The 21,575-nt window shown below is 47.0% G+C and overlaps 3 protein-coding genes and 1 long non-coding RNA gene across 5 annotated transcripts; 3 read left to right on the top strand and 1 right to left on the bottom strand.

The window, feature by feature from the left end:
• Positions 1–144: 144 nt before the first annotated feature.
• LOC117847999 (uncharacterized) lies at positions 145–4,962 on the top strand. Its single transcript, XM_034729305.2, has one exon. The coding sequence runs from the start codon at positions 3,937–3,939 to the stop codon at positions 4,687–4,689; it is 753 nt and encodes a 250-aa protein (XP_034585196.1). The 5' UTR covers positions 145–3,936; the 3' UTR covers positions 4,690–4,962.
• A 153-nt stretch (positions 4,963–5,115) lies between these two features.
• On the top strand, positions 5,116–9,961 carry LOC117848000 (uncharacterized). Its single transcript, XM_034729306.2, has 2 exons — positions 5,116–9,459; positions 9,578–9,961. The coding sequence occupies exons 1-2, from the start codon at positions 8,797–8,799 to the stop codon at positions 9,650–9,652; spliced, it is 738 nt and encodes a 245-aa protein (XP_034585197.1). The 5' UTR covers positions 5,116–8,796; the 3' UTR covers positions 9,653–9,961.
• A 2,140-nt stretch (positions 9,962–12,101) lies between these two features.
• On the top strand, positions 12,102–16,876 carry LOC117850995 (UDP-galactose/UDP-glucose transporter 5). Of its 2 annotated transcripts, none has more exons than XM_034732889.2 (11): positions 12,102–12,688; positions 13,659–13,772; positions 13,849–13,941; positions 14,029–14,094; positions 14,291–14,389; positions 14,795–14,874; positions 15,367–15,479; positions 15,622–15,710; positions 16,047–16,133; positions 16,229–16,297; positions 16,389–16,876. In XM_034732889.2, exons 1-11 carry the CDS (start codon positions 12,533–12,535, stop codon positions 16,500–16,502), a joined length of 1,080 nt encoding a protein of 359 aa, XP_034588780.1. In that variant the 5' UTR covers positions 12,102–12,532; the 3' UTR covers positions 16,503–16,876. The 2 variants fall into 2 exon arrangements, with proteins under 2 accessions (XP_034588780.1, XP_034588781.1); XM_034732890.2 differs by lacking the exon at positions 12,102–12,688 and adding an exon at positions 13,410–13,428.
• Positions 16,877–20,297: 3,421 nt separating this feature from the next.
• LOC140222092 (uncharacterized) lies at positions 20,298–21,154 on the bottom strand. Its single transcript, XR_011897661.1, has 2 exons — positions 20,732–21,154; positions 20,298–20,558 (listed from the first exon to the last, which is right to left on the bottom strand). It is a non-coding gene; the product is annotated as an uncharacterized lncRNA (long non-coding RNA).
• Positions 21,155–21,575: the final 421 nt, after the last annotated feature.

Genomic DNA, 21,575 nt, shown 5'->3' with positions numbered 1-21,575 from the left:
AGCTAGAAGCTAATTTATTTGAAAATATATAACAAATTCTTAAATGACAAAATTATGATTTTATCTCAGTAGATGAAAATACACAACTATAATTTTTAGATAAAACTTAATGAAAGGAAACACTGACAGAAATTACTTAAGGAATCGAAAACTGGTTGCTTGTCGATTGCTCATATCATACATCAAAGGGTTAATGAACAAAAAAATATATGTAATAAATCAACAATAATAGAGGGCGAAATAGTAAACCAAGATTGGACAAAATATATTGTTGGTCTCAAAGAGATTCGAGCACAACATGTGAAATGGGAAAAACACTTGCGATCTCTTGAAAACCATCCCCCTTTACAATGGAGTAGGTCTCTTTTTTATAGTGACCCGTAAACCATTTTACATCCCGAAAATATCCTTCCTCACCTGCTACATTTCAAAGATATGCTATATAAAGGTCATGTTGGTAACGTGTACAAGTCAAACTCTCCTACATAGTCACGCTTCTCACGCCTCTATGTAGTCATGCATCTCACACCTTTATACCTTTAACCTTGGGACTTCTTCCTTGTGCCAGATCTTCACGGGGTACTAATGTGTACTAGGTAGGGGAACCAACTGGTACTAATGTGTACCCTTTAGTAACGGTTGGTGCCCCCAACCGGTACTAAAGGGGGTCGGGGCTAGGGGACTAGCCGTTAGGCTCGGTACTAATGCTCACATTAGTACCAGGTGCTAATGAAGTGGACGAAAGGTCCATTCTCCAGAAGTGAGAGTAGCACCTAGTAGGCTCGGGTTCAACTCCCCGTGGGAGCAAATTAAATGGATCTGAAATTAAAAAAATATTAAAAAATAGGTAGAGAGTTTTGACTTTGGTCAAAAAGAAACATTATGATGGCATATGGAATTCAGGTTTGGAAACGGAAGAAAGGCAAGATAATGGATCATGATCATGGTAATGGAAGAAAGACAACATTATCATGGATTAGACCAGTCTCAGTTAAGCCTGATAATGGATCATGATGCGACCCTAACCCTGCTTCAGCCCTATCTAAATAACTATCAGCCCGATCTTTATCCAATCCTCCTAATCCAGCCTTTATCCAATCCGATTCAATCCTGCAGCTAACATCCCCAACCAACAGTAATGAAAGAGCACGATCCGTAAGCTTTCCGTTGGCACAAGCTAGCAGCAGAACACGCTCCGTGAGCTGCTAATAGCACAAGCTAGCAAGCAGCCGGTGGTTCAACAAGCAAGCAAGCATAGCTTGCCAGGCTGCCGGCCAGATCACAGAGCGCTGATAACAACGTGTAAATAAAAAAATTGGAAGATTACATCCACCAAGTTTCATGGGATAGATAAATTATATCCACAATACTGAACTAACAAAGACATGCAACTTCATCCTATCCTAGAGACTGAGACTTGAACACTCATTAGCTAAGAACTAACAACACTGGATGTCTCTGACAACAAAACATGAACAAAGATTCAGGTTACGGACGATTCAGAACAACAACGCCGGTAGAACCGCATCGTCCTTGTCCGAGATTACTAGTTCACAAAGGTAAATAGTCGAGAGTTATTGAATATATGATCAAGTCATTGCAAATAGCTAGAAACACAAGGAAAGTTGCCTGAATGCAATATGAGGTTCTGTAACAGAACAGACAAAAAACCATTGCCTATCAAAGTCATCCTATCAAAGGAACACTATAACAGACAGTTAGTTCCTAAGTGAATTTAATACCATGAAACTCTCATGAAACTCCCCACTGAGACTAGCCTTAGTAGACTGCAAAAGCAACTCTTCCAATAACGATAAAAGTGATATTTTTTTTTGAACGAACGGCACGGACTGTGCCATTTCTATTAATATAGAAGAGATTTACATGTTTATTTTAAAAACAAGGATAAAGAAAAACTCGACGCCAGCAAAGCGCCCGCCTATACTATGTATACCGTATAAGGCTATACCCCCTCAAGTAAGGCTGCCATGTGTTTCGTGCTGGCACTCTTCCAGGTACAGGCTTCGTCCCTAATCTGCGATAGCAGAGCATGGGCATGACGCTCGGTTCTTTGGAACGTTCTAGCGTTTCTTTCGAGCCACAACTGCCAGCAGACGAGCAGGAGGAGGGACCGCAGTCCTTTTCGAGGAACTCCCGGCATGGCGCCCATGTGTGTCCACCACTCCTTGACAGTTGACGTGTGTACCCACTGGTTCGGGTTGACTTGATTGTAGGAGATCAAGGAGGCCACCATGGACCAAATCCGTCTAGAATACCGACAGTCAACGAGGATGTGGTGGGCTGTCTCAGGCTGACTCCTACATAGAGGGCAGACTTAATTTCTTGGCAAGTTTCGTGTAGCCAGTCGGTCTGCCGTCCATACTCTGTTGCGAATTATTAGCCATGCAAACAATTTACACTTCGGCGGCGCCCACGGTTTCCAGATCAGTTGTCGGAGATTGCAGGATGCGGATCTCATAAATTGAACACGGTAAGCCGATGCTGTCGAATAAAGGCCCGAGGGTGACAGCTTCCATGCTACCTGATCATCTGTGTCTTGTTGCAAATGAACTTCTTGAGCAAGAGTCCATATCTCCAAAAATTCCTGGAGGTGGCCCACTGTTAAGCACTCAAGCACATTCAGATCCTTCACCCAATTGTGGTGTCGTATGGCTTCTTTTAGCATCCTATTCTTTTTCCTGGAAGCAGCAAAAATCTTAGGTGCAATGTCCTTAGGCCGTCTTCCTTGTGCCCAAGCAGAGTGCCAGAAGGATGTGCTGGCGCCGTCACCCAGTTGAATGGTCGTGCAAGCAGCAAACAACAGCTTATCCTTGTCTGATCATGTGATGGGAAGGCCTACCCAAGCTTTGTTTGGGTCCGCTTTCTCCTGCCATAGCCAACGCAGTCTAAGTGCTCTTGCGAAGAGGTGGAAATCAAGAATTCCTAATCCGCCTAGTTCCAGTGGTCGGCCAACCGTTGGCCAATTCACCTTACACTTTCCGCCAGTCAGAGCCTGATCCCCAGCCCAGAAGAAGCGCTTACGGATTTGGTCGAGCTCTTCAATCACCTCTTTGGGAGCATTGAGTACGGTGAGGAGGTAGATCGGCTGCGAGGAGAGCATAGATTTTGTTAGTGTTAGCCGCCCTGCATGTGTCAAGTTTCGACCCCACCAGCTTGATAGTCTGGAAGCTGCCTTGTCAATCAGAGGCCGATAGTCGACATTCCGTAGGCGCCGTACTGTCAGTGGGATGCCCAGGTACTTTATCAGGAAACTTCCTCTTGGCGCGTTGAAGTCTTGCAGGATATCATCCAGGTCAAGGTTGTCACAGTTGATTGGCACAACCGTTGATTTTTGGATATTGGAGTTCAAGCCAGTTACTTTGCCAAATAGGTCCAGTAGCTTTGAGAGCTTGCCATCTCCTCTTTGACCGGCCGGACGAAGAGGACAGCATCATCAGCATATAAGGATGTCCGCATTCGGTGGCGGTTTCGGCCGATCTTGGTCAGTAATTTGTTCTCCGTGGTCAGCTGCAGCAAGCGTTGTAATGGGATAACCGGGTGCCCGGACCGTCTCTTTTCTAATCGATGGTTTATCACATTAATTGCTGAGATGACAGATCATTTAAGCTGATGAATCATTTATCGATTCACATTAAGTCGAACAATAACCATAATATTGAAAGGCACATACTCCGTACTAAAATCTAACAAAAAGACATCGTGAGGACGAAAAGTTGCAGCCCTGGCTGTCACAGATCGCCACAATGCATTGGATTCAGAAGTCAAGACGGCTGCAGTTAACAACACGAACGATTCAGTTTTTCCATGCAAAAACTGACGTAACCTCTCCATCTTCGCCACGATCTGCTCCTTCTATAAAAACCAAGCATCGTCAAACACCTGATCCGATCGATCACTCACTCGAACCAGCGACCCATGGCTCCCAAGATCTCGCTGAAGCTGCTGGTCGAGACCAGGTCGAAGCGGGTTCTCTTCGCCGAGGCCGGCAAGGAATTCGTTGACTTCGTGTTCAGCCTGCTGACGCTGCCCATCGGCGCCGTCGCGAAGCTCGTCTCCGCCGGCACCATGCAAGGCAGCGTCGGGCGGCTGTACCAGAGCGTGGATCTCATGGGCGCGTCCTACCTGCAGCCCGGCGCCGACAAGTCGGAGCTGCTCCAGCCCGGGGTTCTGCACCCGGACGCGCGCGAGCTGCTTCTGCTGCCGCCGGGCGCCGGCGACGGCGAGGCTGAGGAGAAGCCGCGGCTGCCCAAGTTCAAGCTGTACACGTGCGCGGCCCAGTGCGTGACGGTGACCATGGAGCGGGAGGCCGCGTGTCCGCAGTGCAAGCAGGCGATGGCGACGGAGATGGCGTTCGTGCTCCCCTCCGCCGCGCCGCGGGCGGCTGCCGCCGGCGGCGCCAAGGGCGGCAGCGGCGCGGCGGGGGAGTCGGAGGAGAGCGGCGGGTACGTGAAGGGCCTGGTGACGTACATGGTCACCGACGGGCTGGAGGTGACGCCCATGTCGGCGATCTCCAGCATCACGCTCATCAACAAGTTCAGCGTCGGCAACGACGTGGAGCTGGCCGAGAAGTACGTCAGCGTGGGCATGGACGAGGGGCTCGGCCTGCTGCGGGCCGCGCTGAGCTCCGACACGGTGCTCTCCGACGTGTTCCTGGCGAGGAAGAAGTGAAGGCAACGAGGTGCTGATCCATGCAGTGATACAGTTCAGAGTTGTTTAGCTCTGCAGTTTCGCTGCCAATATTTGCGTCCATGCGTCCGTTTTGCTGCACCTTTGTCTTGCTCTGCCGCTCTGGTGTCCTGTCTCAGCTCGAGTTTGTGGCTTTGTGCTGACACGCTCTGTCCGTGTCTGTCTCAAGCCAAGGCCAGTTCAGGTGACACTGCTGTGCTGCACATACTCCACATCCACTGGAGTGTATAATATAAATAAATAAACCTTTAATAATTCAGCAACAAAATTAGAGGAGGCATTCAGTTCAGATCTTCTGAATGTGCCTTATTCACGCGTGCCTGGCAAAGTTTGCATCGCCAGAGAATGTTGTCAGCAGACTTTGCACAGCTCCTGAATTTGACACACAGAATTACAGTAAACCAGTTCTCTTTGACAGATAATGCTGGCTGAAAACTGAAAAATTCATCACCATTCCAGTGATTGTTTTGCTGCTGAGTGCTGATACAGGTTGTGCTACTCTGTCAAGTTCTGAAAGAGGTGGAAATGAAAGTTGGACGGACAGATGGTGGTTTCAGTACTTATTCTGAGTTCTGACAGAATCATACTCTATGAGAACCATTTTTTTCTTGTTCCATTTGAGATTTAACTTCGTTCTGGATGATCCTTAATTTTGCGCTTCCTGATGCAAGTGTAGAGAAGAACACCTACAATAGTCAAGATTGACAGGTTCTTCTGCGACTTTGAATGGGACATAGCTTTTCAGTCCCACCTTCTCCACGCCCTGTCGATCCCACTCAAATCACTGTCCACTTCTCTCAAATAGCAATGGATCGCGGAAACTGTGATCTTTCAAATTCGAGAATTTCTAGGTAAAACTTCCCAAATTCAAACAAATCGTTGCACGCGCCTGAAATGAGCCCATGGAACATCACGAGCCCTTCCACATCCTCTACCACAGGCTCCTCAACACCTCACGCTCTCTACACACGTGGAGCAGCGACCTCATCTCCAACGCCAGATAGCAGCTCCACATGGCACTGGAGGTCATCCTTCGGTTAGACATAGCCCAAGAGCAAAGGTTGTTGACAGATGAAGAGAAAAGCCTCAGACTAAAGCTGAAAAGGAGGGTACTAGGCCTGTTGGTGATTGAGAAAGCCAGGAAGAAACAAGCCTCGTGTATCACAAACATCAAGCTAGGCGACCCCAATTCACGTTTCTTTCAACGCAAAGTCAATGCATGACAAAGAAAAAATTTCGTAAAAAGGCTACGTAAAGGGCAAGGTTGGGCAATTTCACATACGGAAAAGGTAACGGTGGCAAAATCATCTCATGAATACCGTGAAACAACCGCCGCCGCGGCTAAATGACATCAACTGGGAGGATCTTAACCTGTAGTGGCATAACCTAGAGGGCCTGGACTCGACTTTCACAGAAGAGGAGATCAAACGGGCCATTCAAAAAATACCAAGCGACAAGGTACCGGGGCTGGACGGATTCACTGGTGCTTTTTTCAAAGAATGCTGGGACATTATCAAACAAGATGTCATGAACGCAGCAAATGCTTTTCACCTCCTCCAAACATCGAGCTTAAGCCTGCTGAACTTTGCTAACATTATCCTTGTCCCGAAGAAGGAAGGAGCTAACGACATATGTGACTTTCGCCCAATAAGCCTCATCCACTCGTTCGTCAAAATTATGACAAAAGCAATGGCCACACGGCTCGCACCGCACATGAATGCTATTATCTCCAAGAATCAGAGCGCCTTCAGCAAAAAGCGTAGCATCATGACAACTTCATGTCGGTAAGAACCAAGATCCGACGCTTCCTAAGAAATAAGACGCCGGCCTTGTTCCTAAAGCTGGACATTGCCAAGGCTTTCGAATCTATAAGATGGGAATACCTGCTACCACTTATGCAGAGATTGGGATTCCCTGCACGTTGGTGTGATTGGATAGCAGCTCTCCTCCACACATCATCCTTGGGAGTCCTTCTTAATGGCATTCCAAGTAGGCCGATCAAACATGGAAGAGGATTAAGACAAGGGGATTCCTTATCTCCTCTTCTTTTTGTCATCAATATTGACCCACTTCAAAAACTACTAAAATTAGCGACTGACCGTGGCTACCTTTCCAAACTGTTGGGGCGCACGAACGACCTAAGAGTTTCAATGTATGCTGATGACACAGCCATTTTCATCAACCCAACACATGAAGATGTCTCCAATTTGATAGAAGTGCTCTTACGGTTTGGCAACACATCGGGTCTGAATACAAATTTCCACAAATCCACAGTTGTTCCAATAAGATGCGTGGGCCTTGACTTAGATGAGATACTATGCTCCCTCCCCGCCAAGCGTGGCCTCTTCCCTAGTAAATATTTGGGCCTTCCCTTAACCACCGGCAGGCTGCGACGTGTTGAATTCCAACCTCTAGTAGATAAGGTGGTGGCAAAGATGACCATATAAAACGGGAAGAACATAAATCATGCCGGTCGTCTTACTCTAGTAAAATCGGTGCTTACATCACAAGTGATCTACTATCTTACATCTCTATGGGCGCCGAAGAGCGTTCTGAAACAAAACGACGATAAAAGGAAAAAGATTCCTATGAGCCGGAGCGGAAGCGCTTATGGGCGCTAAATGCAAAGTCAATTGGCTGAGATCGACCCGCCCCACCAATATGGGCGGCCTGGGCATACTCCACCTAGGACGCTTTGCAAGAGCGCTTGGACTCTGTTAGCTATGGCGAGGGTGGTCAGACGAGGATATGTCGACTTGCCGTGCTCTACACGGATAAGTTGCTGTTTGCGGAAGCAACATCCATTGACGTTGGTCATGGGGGAAAAACCAAGTTTTGGACTAGTGCTTGGATGCAAGGATGACGACCATACGATGTGGCACCAAACCTTTTTCAGACCAGCCGACGGAAGAAAAGAACACTAAAAGAAGCATTAGTAAACAATATATGGATAAGAGATACCAATTTACGACATCAAAGCTTATCTGCCCAACACTTCGTGGAAATTTATTTTGCTATGAAGAGCAACATGATACGTGAACCTGCAACAGGATGTACATGACATAATCCGGTGGAAATTTACAAACAGTGGAGAATACACAACCACCTCGACTTACCAGGTGTAATTCATCAGATACACCAACAAACTTTAGAGCAATTATATGGAAGTCATGAGCCCCTCCGAAATGCAATTTCTTTGCATGGCTGCTGCTCCAAAACAGGGTGTGGACATCCAATAGACTGCAAGCTCGTGGATGGGCTAATTCTGAAAAACTGCCCTTTATGCAAAAGAGCACCTGAAACCGCCCGCTGCCCACCTTTTTACCGACTGCCGATTCACCAAGCGGATCTAGGGTGACATTGCCAATTGGGAAACCACAAGCGATTTGCTTCCGGATAATTGGCCACAGAGGGACTCAGTCGATTAGTGGTGGTCGGCGCTGGCTATTGCGGAGTGCACGGATCGACGCTGACTTAAATCCCTCGTCATCCTAGTGTGCTGGGAAATATGGAAGGAGCACAATGCTAGGATCTTTGACCATAAAGAATCTACAACGCCACAGGTTACGCAGTTTATTAAAGACGAAGCGTCCATGTGGACGATGGCGGGGCGAAGCACCTAGCAAACCTGCTACTGCTCCTAATGCTGATTCCTCGGTAACCCCTCCATGGTGAGGGATGGGGGATTTTCGCTTTTCATTTTTTTTAAATTGTAGGTTTGCTGTAAACTTGTACATATTTTGTCAGTCTGGACCTTCGTTCTCAGCACTGCCGCTTCGTAAAAAAAGAAGTGTTGAGAAGATCGAAGGTTGCATCGCCGCCTGTCACACAGTTGGCAACAAATAATGCATTGATTTCTCGCTCAGAAGCCAAGGAGACTGCACATTTTCAACCCAAACGATTCATCTTCCAAGAACTCAAAGCCCCTCCGGCCGCTCCATTCGCTCCAGACCATCTGTCTCCTTCACTAGCAGCACCTTCTCACTGCTATAAAAGCACAGGCGACCTTCACCTCCTGCTCATCCCAACGCCGAACCACCCACCCACAAAACAGAAGAAGCACCAGAGCCAAATCGAGAGCAGCTAGCAATGGCTTCCAAGATCTCGCTGAAGCTTCTCGTCGACAACAAGACGAAGAAGGTCTTGTTCGCTGAGGCAGGCAAGGAGTTCGTCGACTTCGTCTTCAGCCTCCTCACCCTCCCGATCGGCGCCGTGGTGAAGCTCATCTCAGCCGGCACCATGCAGGGCAGCATCGGGCGCCTATACCAGAGCGTGGACCACATGGGCGCCTCCTACCTGCTGCCCGGCGCCGACAAGAAGGACCTGCTCCAGCCCAAGGTGCTGCAGCCGGACGGCCGCGAGCTGCTGCTGCTTCAGGGAGCCGGCACCGGCGACGGCACCGACGACGCGTCGCCGCTGTCCAGGTTCAAGATGTACACCTGCGCAGGTCACTGCGTGACGGTGACGATGGAGGCCGGGGCCCAGTGCCCCCAGTGCAGGCAGGCGATGGCCACAGAGATGGTGTTCGTGCTGCCGTCTGCAACGGCGAGGCCCGGCGGCGGCGGCGCGGCGGGAGCGTCGGCCGCGGAGGACTCTGGCGGGTACGTGAATGGCGTGGTGACCTACATGGTTACCGACGGGCTCGAGGTGACGCCCATGTCGGCCATCTCCAGCATCACGCTCATCAACAGGTTCAGCGTCGGCAAGGACGTCGACCTCGCCGAGAAGTTCGTCACCGTCGGCATGGACGAGGTTCTTGCAGTAAACTGCCTCCCTGTCTGTAACTAATCACTACTTGATCACTTGTGCTGCTGATGCTGACATTCTTTTTCGTTGGGTCCTCGTTGCCATCTGTCGTCGTCCTTGTCAGGGTCTGGCTCTTCTCAAGGCGGCGCTGCGCTCCGACACCGTGCTCTCCGATGTCTTTCTGGCGAGGAAGAAGTGAAGTGATCGAGATGCTGAATTGGTGACGTTCGTCTTGGTGGTGGTGGAGGTGTCGATCGGTCGTTTTGTTGTCGGTGGTGTCTTCTTTAGTTTCAGTATTCGTACTTCAATTCTATGCCCTCTGTCTGTCTCGTCTTGTCACTGTCGGTGGATGGTGGTGGGCGTCTCCAGTTTCATTGAAACCTTTTAGGCTAGTCCCAGTGTAGGTTTCATTGCACTGTTTTTAAGGATGCCACATTATCCCATGAGGTGTATTCTTATGAATGAAATAGGGTCCGTGCACAGTTTCATTTCACGATTTCATAGGATGCCCGTGACATTTAATTGTGAGGCATGTGATTGGATATGGTTAGATGAAATGAAACTCTATAGCCCCCAATGCAAGTTTCAATAGGTTTCATAGTCTTGGAAACAGTTTCATCCTGATGAAACTCCTTCCCTCTCTCACTTCATAACTACCATGCCATATCATCATATGCTGATGTGTCACCGTATTTAATGTGCATGAAACCTCTATGAAACTCCCACTGGGATTAGCCTTACGCAGAAAAGCTGCGAGACTTCATTTAAACCTTTGTTAAGAATGTTCAGAGCTTTTACATTCGGAAGAAGTAAGCTGCTGTCTGTGTGTTTATTTTGCTCGGGCAGTTGCAGTGGACATCGTTCAAGTTCGTTTGGTATTCCTTGCAAGTTTAGATGCGCTGCTGTAGTTGGACAGAAGCTCAACCAGCTCGATACGTCTGCACCGTGCTCCTCTAAAAAGGAATTTAAAATCTTTTCATTTCGCACTTGGAAACTTCGGACACTCGCACTAAACTTTAGTCCTGTCACATCGGATGTTCGAATGATAATTAGAATGACTAAATTTGAGCTAATTACAAAACTAATAGCGGAACCCATAGGCTAAATCGCGAGACGAATCTATTAAGCCTAATTAATCCATCATTAACGAATGGTTACTGTAGCACCACATTGTCAAATCATGAACTAATTAGATTTAATAGATTCGTCTCACGATTTAGCCTAGGGGTTGTGCAAATTAGTTTTGTAATTAACCAATATTTAATACTTCTCATTAGTATCAAACATCCGATGTGATAGAGGCTAAATTTTAGCCCTTGTGTGCCAAACACCTCCTTAATCTATCAGACGCAACATCTACTGTGGAAGGGTTGTGGATCACAGACTTTAAGAGAGACGGGTAGAGGATATGGATAGGTTGTTCTACCTGTTCTGCATCATAAACATGCTTTTCTGCTAGATTACATGATGGATATATACATGAGCTAATAGAGGCATGTGTCCTCACTCAAAACTTTAAAGCTAATAAGGTAACCAACAAAATTCAAGTAGGACATGAACTTGCACCGTACCAAGAATAACATAGAGAAATCTTGTAAAAAATCCTAGATGACGGTATTGAAGTAACCACAACAAGAGAATAGGATTTTAGTGAAGCCGACCGCATATTTTATAAGCACAACTCTAAAAAAGTATAAGTTATTGTCGCTCCCTAGCTCACGATCCTACTTGACCCTAACTCTTGCCCTATACAAGATTCTAGTGCCATAGAATTGGCCTATCCCTCTTTGAGCTCTCCTAATTACCTCTCATAAACCTTGGATGAGACTTTGTGTTTAATGAACCCTAAGTTTGATATACAATTTTAATATAGAAATCCTCTGTATTTTATAAATGATGACACACATCATGCGTATAGACCTTAATTATTATATCGTATGCCAATAGTGCAAGATATAGACGATTTAGAATCATATATTGATGTATATTTTTAATTAAGGTGATTCAAACGTAGGGTTACCTCATATTAATTTTAATATAAATACAAATTTAAGGGGTTATTTTAAGTTTTTAAAGTATTTTAAGTAATAGTGGCGGGCAATTCGGTTGCAAATTTAGGGGTTATTTTAAATATTGTTTATAATGGCATAAGTGGGTAATTTTGATGAAGATTAGGGGTTACTTTAGTTTATTTTATATAATGGTAGAGGTGGGTAATTTATATATAGATTTAGGGGTTACTTTAGTCTATTTTCATAATGGCATAGGTGGGTAATTTTTTAGAAAACATAATAGATTCATTAGCTATGACGATAATATGGTCAGATGTTTTGCTTTTTTTTAAGAATTTCTAGGATTTCTTTTTTTTCTAGAGTGTCCATGTAGGTGGTTTTATTTGGAGGCATCAAAAGGAGCCTCCAATTAGTAATAGTAAATGTATCGATTGATGGTAGAATTTCTTCTTAGAAAGAGTGTCCATCTAGAAATTTTAGGTAGCTTGGAGGCTTCGAGAAGAAGCTACAATTTTAATAGCGAGATATTTCGCTTGTCGAAGAACAACATCGGGTCCCGTCTTAGAAGCCGTGCAATTCCTCGTGCACAGGCAGACAGAAACAGAAGGCTATGTTTTGTATTGATGGCGGAGGGAGCACTCTATCTCTCTACTGTCATGCCATCTTTTTCTAGGTTGCTGATGGAGTAGATAATTTCATCCAACCAGCTTAGCTCTTAATCTAAGCCCAGGCCTGCCTTTCTGCTTCTGCTCCTGCACGGCGTTGCTGCCGTTGCACGGGGAGGGACGGGAGCCCGGAGGCCGTACGATCGAGCCCGCAAAGCGGCCGTACGCGCGGCGCACGCCTCTGTCGCGCTCCGCCCTGCCTTTCCACGCCCGCCGTGGAGGCGGCGAGCCAGCCAGCCCAGCCGCTCCCCCCTTTTCCATCTTCCCCCGTCCCTGCCGCGCGGGGCCCACTCCGCCGCGCGTGCGCCAGCCGAGCCCGCCCCGAGCTCTGCGCCGTCGCCATCGCCCGCCGTTGCCGTTTCGATTCACTTGTTCGGTTCGGAGCAGAGGCGGGGGCCATCTATGGCGGACGCGGCGGGGGTGGCGGCGGCGGCGCCAGGGCTGCCCGTGGCGGCGGGGAGGGACAGGGACAAGGATGACCGCCGCCGCTGGGCGTCCCGCTGCGGCTTCGCCGTCCTCGGGATCATGAGCACGCTCCTCGTCTACGGCGTCCTCCAGGTGAGGCGCCCGTGCTCTGCACCCCTCCCTCTCTCTCCCCCCCTCCCCATTTCTCCGCTCCGGCTGTTGCGTACTCCGGCCAGAAATTTTCCCCACCGAGAGGTTAGCCTCCCAAGCGCGTCGTCGATCGCGGCGGGATCGGTCGGGGTTGTGATCTGTCGCATCCCCTCTCTCCATTCGTCTCTCCGCCGCCGGAATGGATTTCTCCGCGTGCTTTGCGCTCCGTCGGATTTTGTGCGTCGGTTCCCCACTTCCCCTTGCGTACCGTCGATGCTGGGCCGCAGCTTGCCGCACCAAACGCCAGCACGGCACTCCAAGGGGGTCCGTACGCTCGTCCTGTCTGATCCCGGCCGCCGTGCTGCGGCTTCCATGCCAATAGCATCGTGTGATTTGTTGGTTTTACTGCCCGCTGGTGCCCTGCGCTTTTTAGTTGCCCTCCGTCACAGCCCCTGATTCATCACCGAAATAGTTTTTCGACCACCCATCAATTCTTCAGTACAGTGTGACTTTTAGTGCTCAGCTTCCTTGTGAATTTTACTAGGGTGTAGTACAGTGTAAGATGAATTACATCAACAAATGAATGTTCCTGCACTGTTTCTTTCTCTTTTCCCAGGTATTGCTCCCAAACTAACGAGAAGAATGCATATCCTTTTTGTCAACAAGGGTTTGTTTCTAGTTTCTACACTGGTTTGCTGCTCAACACCTACTGGCGCACACGAACAATCCGGTGCTGCTTAATGGTTAATTCTCCCTTGGGTTGTCCTCTGCCAAATTTGGCGCTAGTTACATTAGTGATTGGTGTGTGTTAACAAACATGATCCAATGGGGTACAAGTACTAGGCAGTAGGCATCCGTCTTTCTTATTGATCAGTCTGTTGCTAAGCAACTTGAAACACTCTGCGATTCCTTCTTTACACTGCGCATGGCCATGGTGACTTACTGAATATGTTTTTATCTCAATGTTGTGTAGGAAAAGATCATGAGAATTCCCTATGGAGTAGAGAAGGAGTTCTTCAGATACTCACTTTTTCTTGTTTTTTGTAACCGCATTACCACATCCATGGTGTCTGCAATGGTGTTACTGGTATGAATCCTTCTCACAGATTATCTATCCAGCTTGTCTGAATCTACAGGCTGTTAAATTCTCTGTTATCATGCAGGCAAGTAAGAAATCCTTGGATCCTGTGGCTCCATTACATAAATATGGTGTTGTCTCCATATCAAATATACTGACCACGACCTGCCAGTATGAGGTTACATCTGTTTCTCTACTTTATTTCTTTTGCCGTATGTGTTGCTTCGTGTTACTTATTTACTAAATACGTAGAATAATTTTTCAGGCCCTCAAGTATGTCAGTTTCCCTGTCCAAACGCTTGCCAAATGTGCGAAGATGATACCTGTCATGGTAATATCTGCAACTCATAACCAACCATCTTTCCATACATCCTCACTATTTTCTAGTCTGCTAGAGAAGCATCAATGTCTTTCATATTCTAATGGTTTCGGTTACGTAATGTTGGTTGACTGAAGCAATAATATTGTCTGTCTACCTGTCTGTATATATATATTCTAATGTTATCTTTTTTTTGAATGCTTGGTAGATCTGGGGCACAATAATAATGAGAAAGAAGTATGGTGGAAAAGATTACTTCTTTGCTGTCATCGTAACCCTGGGTTGCTCATTGTTCATTCTATACCCGGTAATTCACATGTCCAACTCTCACCTCTTCATTGCTGAGCATCACATGATAGCATTCTGGTATGAATTGTCCACTGCTACAGAGAAAGTATTGGAGATCATAGAGCAATTTTGATTACTGCCAATGCTGCATTGCATTGCAAGTAGAACAGGCAGAGGACCAATGCTAGGATTGAACTAGTTGTAGGATGGACCAAAATATATTAATTAGTTGACATATTTTGGCATGGGCTTACGGATAGTGCTGGTAGCCAACTTGTTTCTTCCGGGGCTGTTAGCCAACACATATATGAACAGTACCCATATATATTCATAAAGGTTCTTGCAAATTACACAGATAGCTGAGCTATTGGTATTTTTTCTTTCTTGAAGTGATTCCTTTTCCTTGTGGCCTCCATGGATGCAGGCCTCGATGGATGTCAGTCCATTCAACAAAGGCAGAGAAAGCACTATTTGGGGTGTTTCACTCATGCTTGGTTATCTTGGGTACGATTGCTGTCTTCTACTTGTTTCCATGCTGAAGAGAATAAGATAACATTTAATGTCATGATGCAGCTCATGAAATCCTTTTAAGAGCTCAGATTTGCAAATCTTTACGATCTCTCTGATTCATTCGACATGGAAAACTGTTTCTTATTTCCCAGATGGATTATTTAGCTAGAGCTAATACCTTGTATCTTACACACACCTAATACATGTATATAAATCATTAAAAGAAAGAATACAGAGAGAAGGCAGAGGTTCCTAATTTAATTTCAAAAGTTTGCTACCATATGATTTGATATATCTAGTAAAATACTTGAAAATTCCCAACAATGACTTGTACTACTATTGGTATGAGTACTGAACTACTGATGCAGATTGTACGGAGCATTAGTGGCTAATAAAACTCACTGGTTTGCTCCTTTATTTATGTCATCTTTGACACTCAGGCTGCTAACTAATTTGACCCCATGGTCTTGTTTTCTGGATGTCTAGTTTTGATGGTTTCACAAGCACGTTCCAAGATAAACTCTTCAAAGGGTATGACATGGAAATACACAACCAAATATTCTACACGACAATGTGCTCCTGTGTTCTTAGTTTAAGTGGTAATTCCTTGATGTTCTGTACTGGAATTTGATTAGCAGTACATCCATTTATTCTACCAATGTTTGGTACACTATATCAATAAATAAATGTTAACAGTTGCAATGATTGCAGTTATACATCTCTGTTACTTTCTTTTTACAGGGCTGATTCTCCAGAATCATCTGATTCCAGCTGTGGACTTTATGTTTCGTCATCCAGATTGCTTCTCTGACGTCGTAATCCTATCCAGTGTAAGACTTACCTCTTCATCTTTGATTCTGCTCTGTTGCTTGCTCCTTGTTTCCAAGTCGACCAGTGTAGAATGTAAAGCAACCCACTTGAGTTTAGATGGATAAATGTAGATGCAGAGTTAGCATGATGAATGAAGATGAAATAAATATGTTTGGTACCTGGACATTACGAATTTTTCAGTGCAGTGGAAAAGGATATCTACGTAATATACTGTCATTTTTTTTTTAAAAAAAATTCCTCTCCCAAGCCCACAAAGCTAAGCTACATTATTTTTGTTTGAATACCTAAGGCTGCTTGCCCTTTTGCTGTGGGATTTACATTCTGTACTGTTCCAGGTTGCAACAGCTAGTCAGTTCTTCATATCCTACACCATTCGAACATTTGGGGCTCTCACATTTGCTACTATAATGACAACTAGACAGGTAGGTATTGGTCTCAATGTCTCATATGCGTGATATTCGTGCATTCCTATTATTCATTTTTTTTCCTAACAATAGTTGTCCATATTATGTTGTAGCTGGTGAGCATATTGCTGTCATGTGTCTGGTTTGTGCATCCTCTCAGCTGGATGCAGTGGGTTGGCGCAGTAAGTCACCTACCTGTGTCTCACCCATCATCTTACAAATTATCACATGTTTCTGTTTCAGCCATGAATAACAAACATTCTCTATTACCAGGCGATTGTATTTGGAGCTCTGTACACAAGGAGCTTCTTGAGAAGCAAACCGCAGAAGCCAGCGGTTGCAAGCCCACCACGCGGTTCTAGCCCGAATCCTCCTAACAACAGTTGACAAAATAACATAGAAAAAATTGACTTGTTGCTGTACCGGAACGAAGTCTGTGTCCGAGATCAACGGCGTCATGACAAGTTAACTGGGAAGATAAATTCCAGATCTAGTTGTGTTACTACTCCCGGACCTGTAGGAGATGAAGGTGGTCCTATAGTGTTAGTTTAGCATCATCCAGAGAAAAATTGTTCAGGCAGCCCAGCCTGGATTAAGTGAGCTGGGCTTCCAATTTTGTAGCTCAGCCATTCTCCATTGACATGTATCGCAATAGTTTCCATGACAAAATGTATTGTTAGCCCGTAGAAAATTTTATACCCGCAGCATAAGCATTGTGTATATTGATCTATCTTTATTTGTGAGAAAATGCTATTTATACAGATTTGTCATCTTTACAATTTGCAGCGTTCAAAAGTTTTACCAGAGATTCAATGTCCTAGGTAAAGAAATAAAATGTTCTAAAAATTTGTGGTCGACTGATTTTTGGGGAAAAAATTCTATCAAATTTGCAGCGTTCCCCAAAAAAAATATAGTATTATGATTGCAAAATAAATAGCCCACAGGAAGAGAAACACTCCTAAAACATTATAGAAAATTATGTATAACTTTACCTACTTTGAATTTGGAAACGATTAGAGATGGGCAATGCCCTGTCAACAGAATCTGATTCGCTAACGTATAAATCGGAACGGACTATCTACGATTTGTTTCCAACAAGAGGTCTACCAAAGAAACGGATCATAGCAGAGGCGCCGCCGGAGCTGACGGCAGCATGGCTTCGTACTGGGAGGACCACGACGCCATTGCTGCCTTCGAGGACGAGGACGACTACGTCATGGTGTTCACGAGCGCGCCGTCGACTTCATCCCACGGTGCCGGCGCCGCCGCCACGAGCTTCTCCTCCTCATCGTCGTCACCGGACGTTGACGGGGAGGAAGAAGAGGAACAGATGCCGCCGGCGCCGCTAATTCCTAGCGCAGCCGCGTCGCCGGCGTGCGATGAGCACGACATGGCCGAGATGGCGACCGCGGCGGCGGAGGTCGACGCAGCGCCGGCGCACGTTCGCGCCGCGGTCGCCGCTCCTCCTCCTCCACGTGCAGCGCCAAGCAACAACGGAGGCGTGCGCGGTTGGTGGGAAGACGCCGGGGCGGACGAGGACGAGGACGACGAGGTCACCGACGGCGAGGAGGACGAGGACGACTACATGTCGCACTACGACCGCGCCGACCGTGGGAGATCACGGCATGTGAAGCGCAGCAGCGGCAGGAGGGGGAGGACCAAGAAGGCGTCGACGATGGGGCGGCCGCGCGGCGGGCACCTCTCGCATGTCGCAGGAGCTCTCTAGCACGTAGGGAAGTTTAGAATATATCCAGTTGAAGTTTATATTGCATCTTTTTACCAAGTACATGTAATGACTTTGTCAGATTGTACTAGATAACTTGATCAAATTCGTTTATATTTTTTAGACAAATTTTATCGATAGTCATTATTTTTTTGAATATAATCATTATTATTGTTGTTATTATTATTGTTATTATCTGTCCAGCAATAATCCCTACTTCGGGTCCTACTTTATTTTTATTGAGTAGGTACTGCTCAAACTTTCAGGATCCCTTCGTTTTGCTCTCAACTCCAGCAACTGCTCAGCCCCTACTTTGTAAAGTATGACAGATGGGACCCACATGTTATTGGCTCATTGTTTTCTTTTCCTTTTCTTTCTTTTATTACTTTATCTCTCTCCGCCCAACGGCACGCACGCTCCCTCAAGTCTCTCCGCCCGTCGCCTCCGTCCACGCGCGAGCCGCTTCCTCCACCGCCCCTCCTCTCGCTAGACACCGAATCGGAGCTTGGGATCCGTCGATTTGAAGCGGCAGTACTCGTGCGGAGGAGCATCGACGGTTGAGCTGGATCCGTACATGGGAGTCCCGCAGGGGCCAGTGGCCTCTCCCGTGACGATTCGACCGGCGGAGGTCGAAATCGAGCCGGTGGCCGGTGTGCTGGACCGCAGCGAGGCTCTCGAGCCGCCGATTTGGGGGTGGCGCAGCTCATCTTGGCTGGATTCGGCCGGGCATGGGGGCTGCGCAAGATCCGGCGAGGAAGGTCCGAGCGTGGGGCGACAGGGCTTGAGCGGCGGCATGGCGCAGGGAGTGCAGGGGCGCAGCTCCCCCAGCTCGCAGCGGCGGCGTGGATCTGCCGGTGCTGGAGTTCTGGGCGGCCGCAGCACCGGCGGGGGACCCGACGGGCGGTGGCGGCAGAGCTCTGGGCGGCCGCGGCACCGGCGGGGGAGCACGACAGGCTGTGGTGGCAGAGCTCCAGGTGGAGCTCGAGGGCGGTGGAGTTTCAGGGGGGAGCTCGAGGGCCGGCGAATCGAGGTCCGGGCGGAGCTGGAGGGGTGGCGGCGGAGCTCGGGGAGCGGGGGCAAGCGAGCTTGAGCGGCTGCTGTAATCTCTACCATCTTTTTTATTTTTTGGCCCTTTTTTAAAAGATTCTCACAAATACGCCTTCGACGGAACCATTTCAAAATCTGGACCCTTAACTTGACGCTATTCACGCTAGTGCTAAGCTTACACGTCTCGGCGCCAGCCATCCTGGTGCCAAGGTCCATGTGCAGCTGTTGACGCGGATGCCGACGTGGCAGGGGCTTAGCGCCGTGCATCTTGGCGCCAAACTTGGCACTATAGGCATCGAGCAATTTACCCCATACCTCCTCGCGTTTTAAACGAAACAAGTATAATTATTCCGAGGAATGTGCAACAAACTATGCTGCGGTTCAACTGGTTAGGAGATGGGTTTCTTATCCTAGAGACCTGAGTTCAAATCCTTGACATGATGTATGTGAAATTTATTCACAGATGTTTGAACTCAGGTCTTTGGGATAAGAAGCCCACGTCTTAACCAGTTGAACCGCAACGTGATTTGTTGCATACTCCTCGGAATAATTATACTTATTTCGTTTGAAAAGTGAAGAGGTAAGGTAAATTGCTCCACGGCGCCAAGGCTTGGCGTCATGCATCATGGCGCCGAGCCCCCGCTATGTCGGCATCCACGTCACCAGCTGTGCAGGGACCTTGGTGCTAGGATGGCTAGCGTCGAGACGTGTAAGCTTAGCGCCAGCGTGGATGACGCCAAGCTAAGGGTTCAGATTTTGAAATGGTTCCGTCAGAGACGTATTAGAGACGTATTTGGGAGAACCTTTCATAAAAAGGATTAAAAAAATAAAAAGGATGGTAATCTCTACTTAATGTTCTCCTCACATTTTTCTTAATCAACACGCAGTCCTGAGAGTTGTTGTAGCTCTCGACTATTTGCAAAAAGAGTTGCCGTGCCCTTGATGATTGGAACTCAATCAGAACAGAAAAAGGAGACTGCTTCGAAAGGAAGATGAAAAAGAAAAGAGAAAAATATCCAGATCAAAGGTGAAGGTGAAGAAGAAAAGAGAGAACATCCAGATTAAAGGTGAAGAATATCCGTGGATGCAAAATCGACTGCTAGATATATCGTGCAGCTCGCCATCTCGCGCATTGTCAGCTCTCGCCCCGTCCAACCCACTGCTCGAACTCAGCTAAGAGCAACTCCAAGAGGCTGCTAATCTTACCCCAATACTTTTTTTAAAGGGAAAAAAGAGAAAAAACGAACTCCAACAGTCCACCCAAACCTTCCCCAATTTTTTAGCAACGCTAAAAAAACAGCCTACCACCACGTATATTTTAGCGTTGGCATTCCTCCCCCAATCCTGATTCCCGCATGCTCGTACGTCCCTTCCGATGGGTCCAATACGATGACATGGCATGTTTTAAAATATTGAGGACTATTAACGATCTGCTGTGGATTGATATGTTTTTAGGGAAATTTTTTTTAAAAGAACTCCCAATACATAATTTTAGGGAAGAATTTTTTGAAGTACTCTCGGAGTTGCTCAATACATAATTTTAAGGAAGAATGTTTTGAAGTACTATCGGAGTTGCTCTAGTGCCGCCTGCTGAATCTACCGCGTCACCCCCACCTCGTCCCTTTGTCGCGGGTGCCGCCGCTCGGAGCATGCTGGACCCACACATCAACAATCTGCAACGGAAAGTCATGGGAAAAACCATAAATCATGGGAATTCAAAGGGAAATCAAGAAAAATCAGAGAACAAATCTACAAGATGAATCCACGGAGCAATCCATAAATCTTCGGAATCAAGAAAAAAAAGGACCACAACACCGAGCCGGATCTGAAGCTAAGGCGAACATGCCTGCCCATGGAACCGGTGCCAGCATCCTCTCCATCGTGCGCTGCCATGGGCAGGCTCGCGCGCTGCTACGCTTTTGGTCAAGAAGCTCGTGCGTTCGCCGGAGGCCTCCCTCGCAAGGACGAGGCACGCTCGAGCTCAACAAGCCAGAGGGGACACAGAGAGAGATGCAGGCGGGTGAGATGAACGCAGCGGAGGGAATGAGCGCTGGGACTGGGAGGATAAGGCTGAGTGATGCGAGAGATGGTTGCCTGGTTCTGGACCCTGAGACTGGCAACATGGCCCCGCGCGTTCCTTCTGCGCGGTAGAATGGCCTACCAGCATGAGCTCTGAGCTGGTGTGTGTCGCAACTAGCAAGGCTGAGCTGAGCGCATGTGAGCTGTGCGACGAAGGGGCAGCAGCAATAGACAGACATAGGGGACTCGCTTCTGCTTGGAACGGCCTATGGCCCATGCGTATGAAGTTTGGTCTAAAAAAAAGTTCAGTCTCGTTAATGCTCGGAATACCCAGCAGTCCATGAGTCATTCAAAACTTTTATTTATTTAATATAAATCCAGATTTCAAAAGAAAACAAGCGCAAGAAAAGTAAACCAACCAATATCGCTAATGTACTACTATTGGTGTCACCACTTATACCTCTACATATTGTTGACTCTGACATACACCTACATGGTATATGTGGACCATAAATTATATATTATAAATAATTCATGTGGAGTATAAAATATAATTTATCATCTGAGTTTTGTACATATTTATTGAGTTACCGCTGTGCCATAATTTTCTTTCTCCCGTTGCAACGCACGGGCATATTTGCTAGTATTCTAAAAAATGGAAATATTAAATT

This window comes from Setaria viridis, chromosome 3, assembly GCF_005286985.2.
Source record: "Setaria viridis chromosome 3, Setaria_viridis_v4.0, whole genome shotgun sequence".
Taxonomy (NCBI): Eukaryota; Viridiplantae; Streptophyta; class Magnoliopsida; order Poales; family Poaceae; genus Setaria; species Setaria viridis.
This window is presented reverse-complemented; position numbering and strand designations above follow the sequence as displayed.

Coding starts and splice junctions, on each gene's coding strand:
- LOC117847999 (XM_034729305.2), top strand. CDS start 3,937: ATGGCTCCCAAGATCTCGCTGAAGCTGCTGGTCGAGACCAGGTCGAAG.
- LOC117848000 (XM_034729306.2), top strand. CDS start 8,797: ATGGCTTCCAAGATCTCGCTGAAGCTTCTCGTCGACAACAAGACGAAG. Junction 9,460..9,577: donor TCACCGTCGGCATGGACGAG/GTTCTTGCAGTA, acceptor CGTCCTTGTCAG/GGTCTGGCTCTTCTCAAGGC.
- LOC117850995 (XM_034732889.2), top strand. CDS start 12,533: ATGGCGGACGCGGCGGGGGTGGCGGCGGCGGCGCCAGGGCTGCCCGTG. Junction 12,689..13,658: donor TCGTCTACGGCGTCCTCCAG/GTGAGGCGCCCG, acceptor AATGTTGTGTAG/GAAAAGATCATGAGAATTCC. Junction 16,134..16,228: donor CTATAATGACAACTAGACAG/GTAGGTATTGGT, acceptor ATTATGTTGTAG/CTGGTGAGCATATTGCTGTC.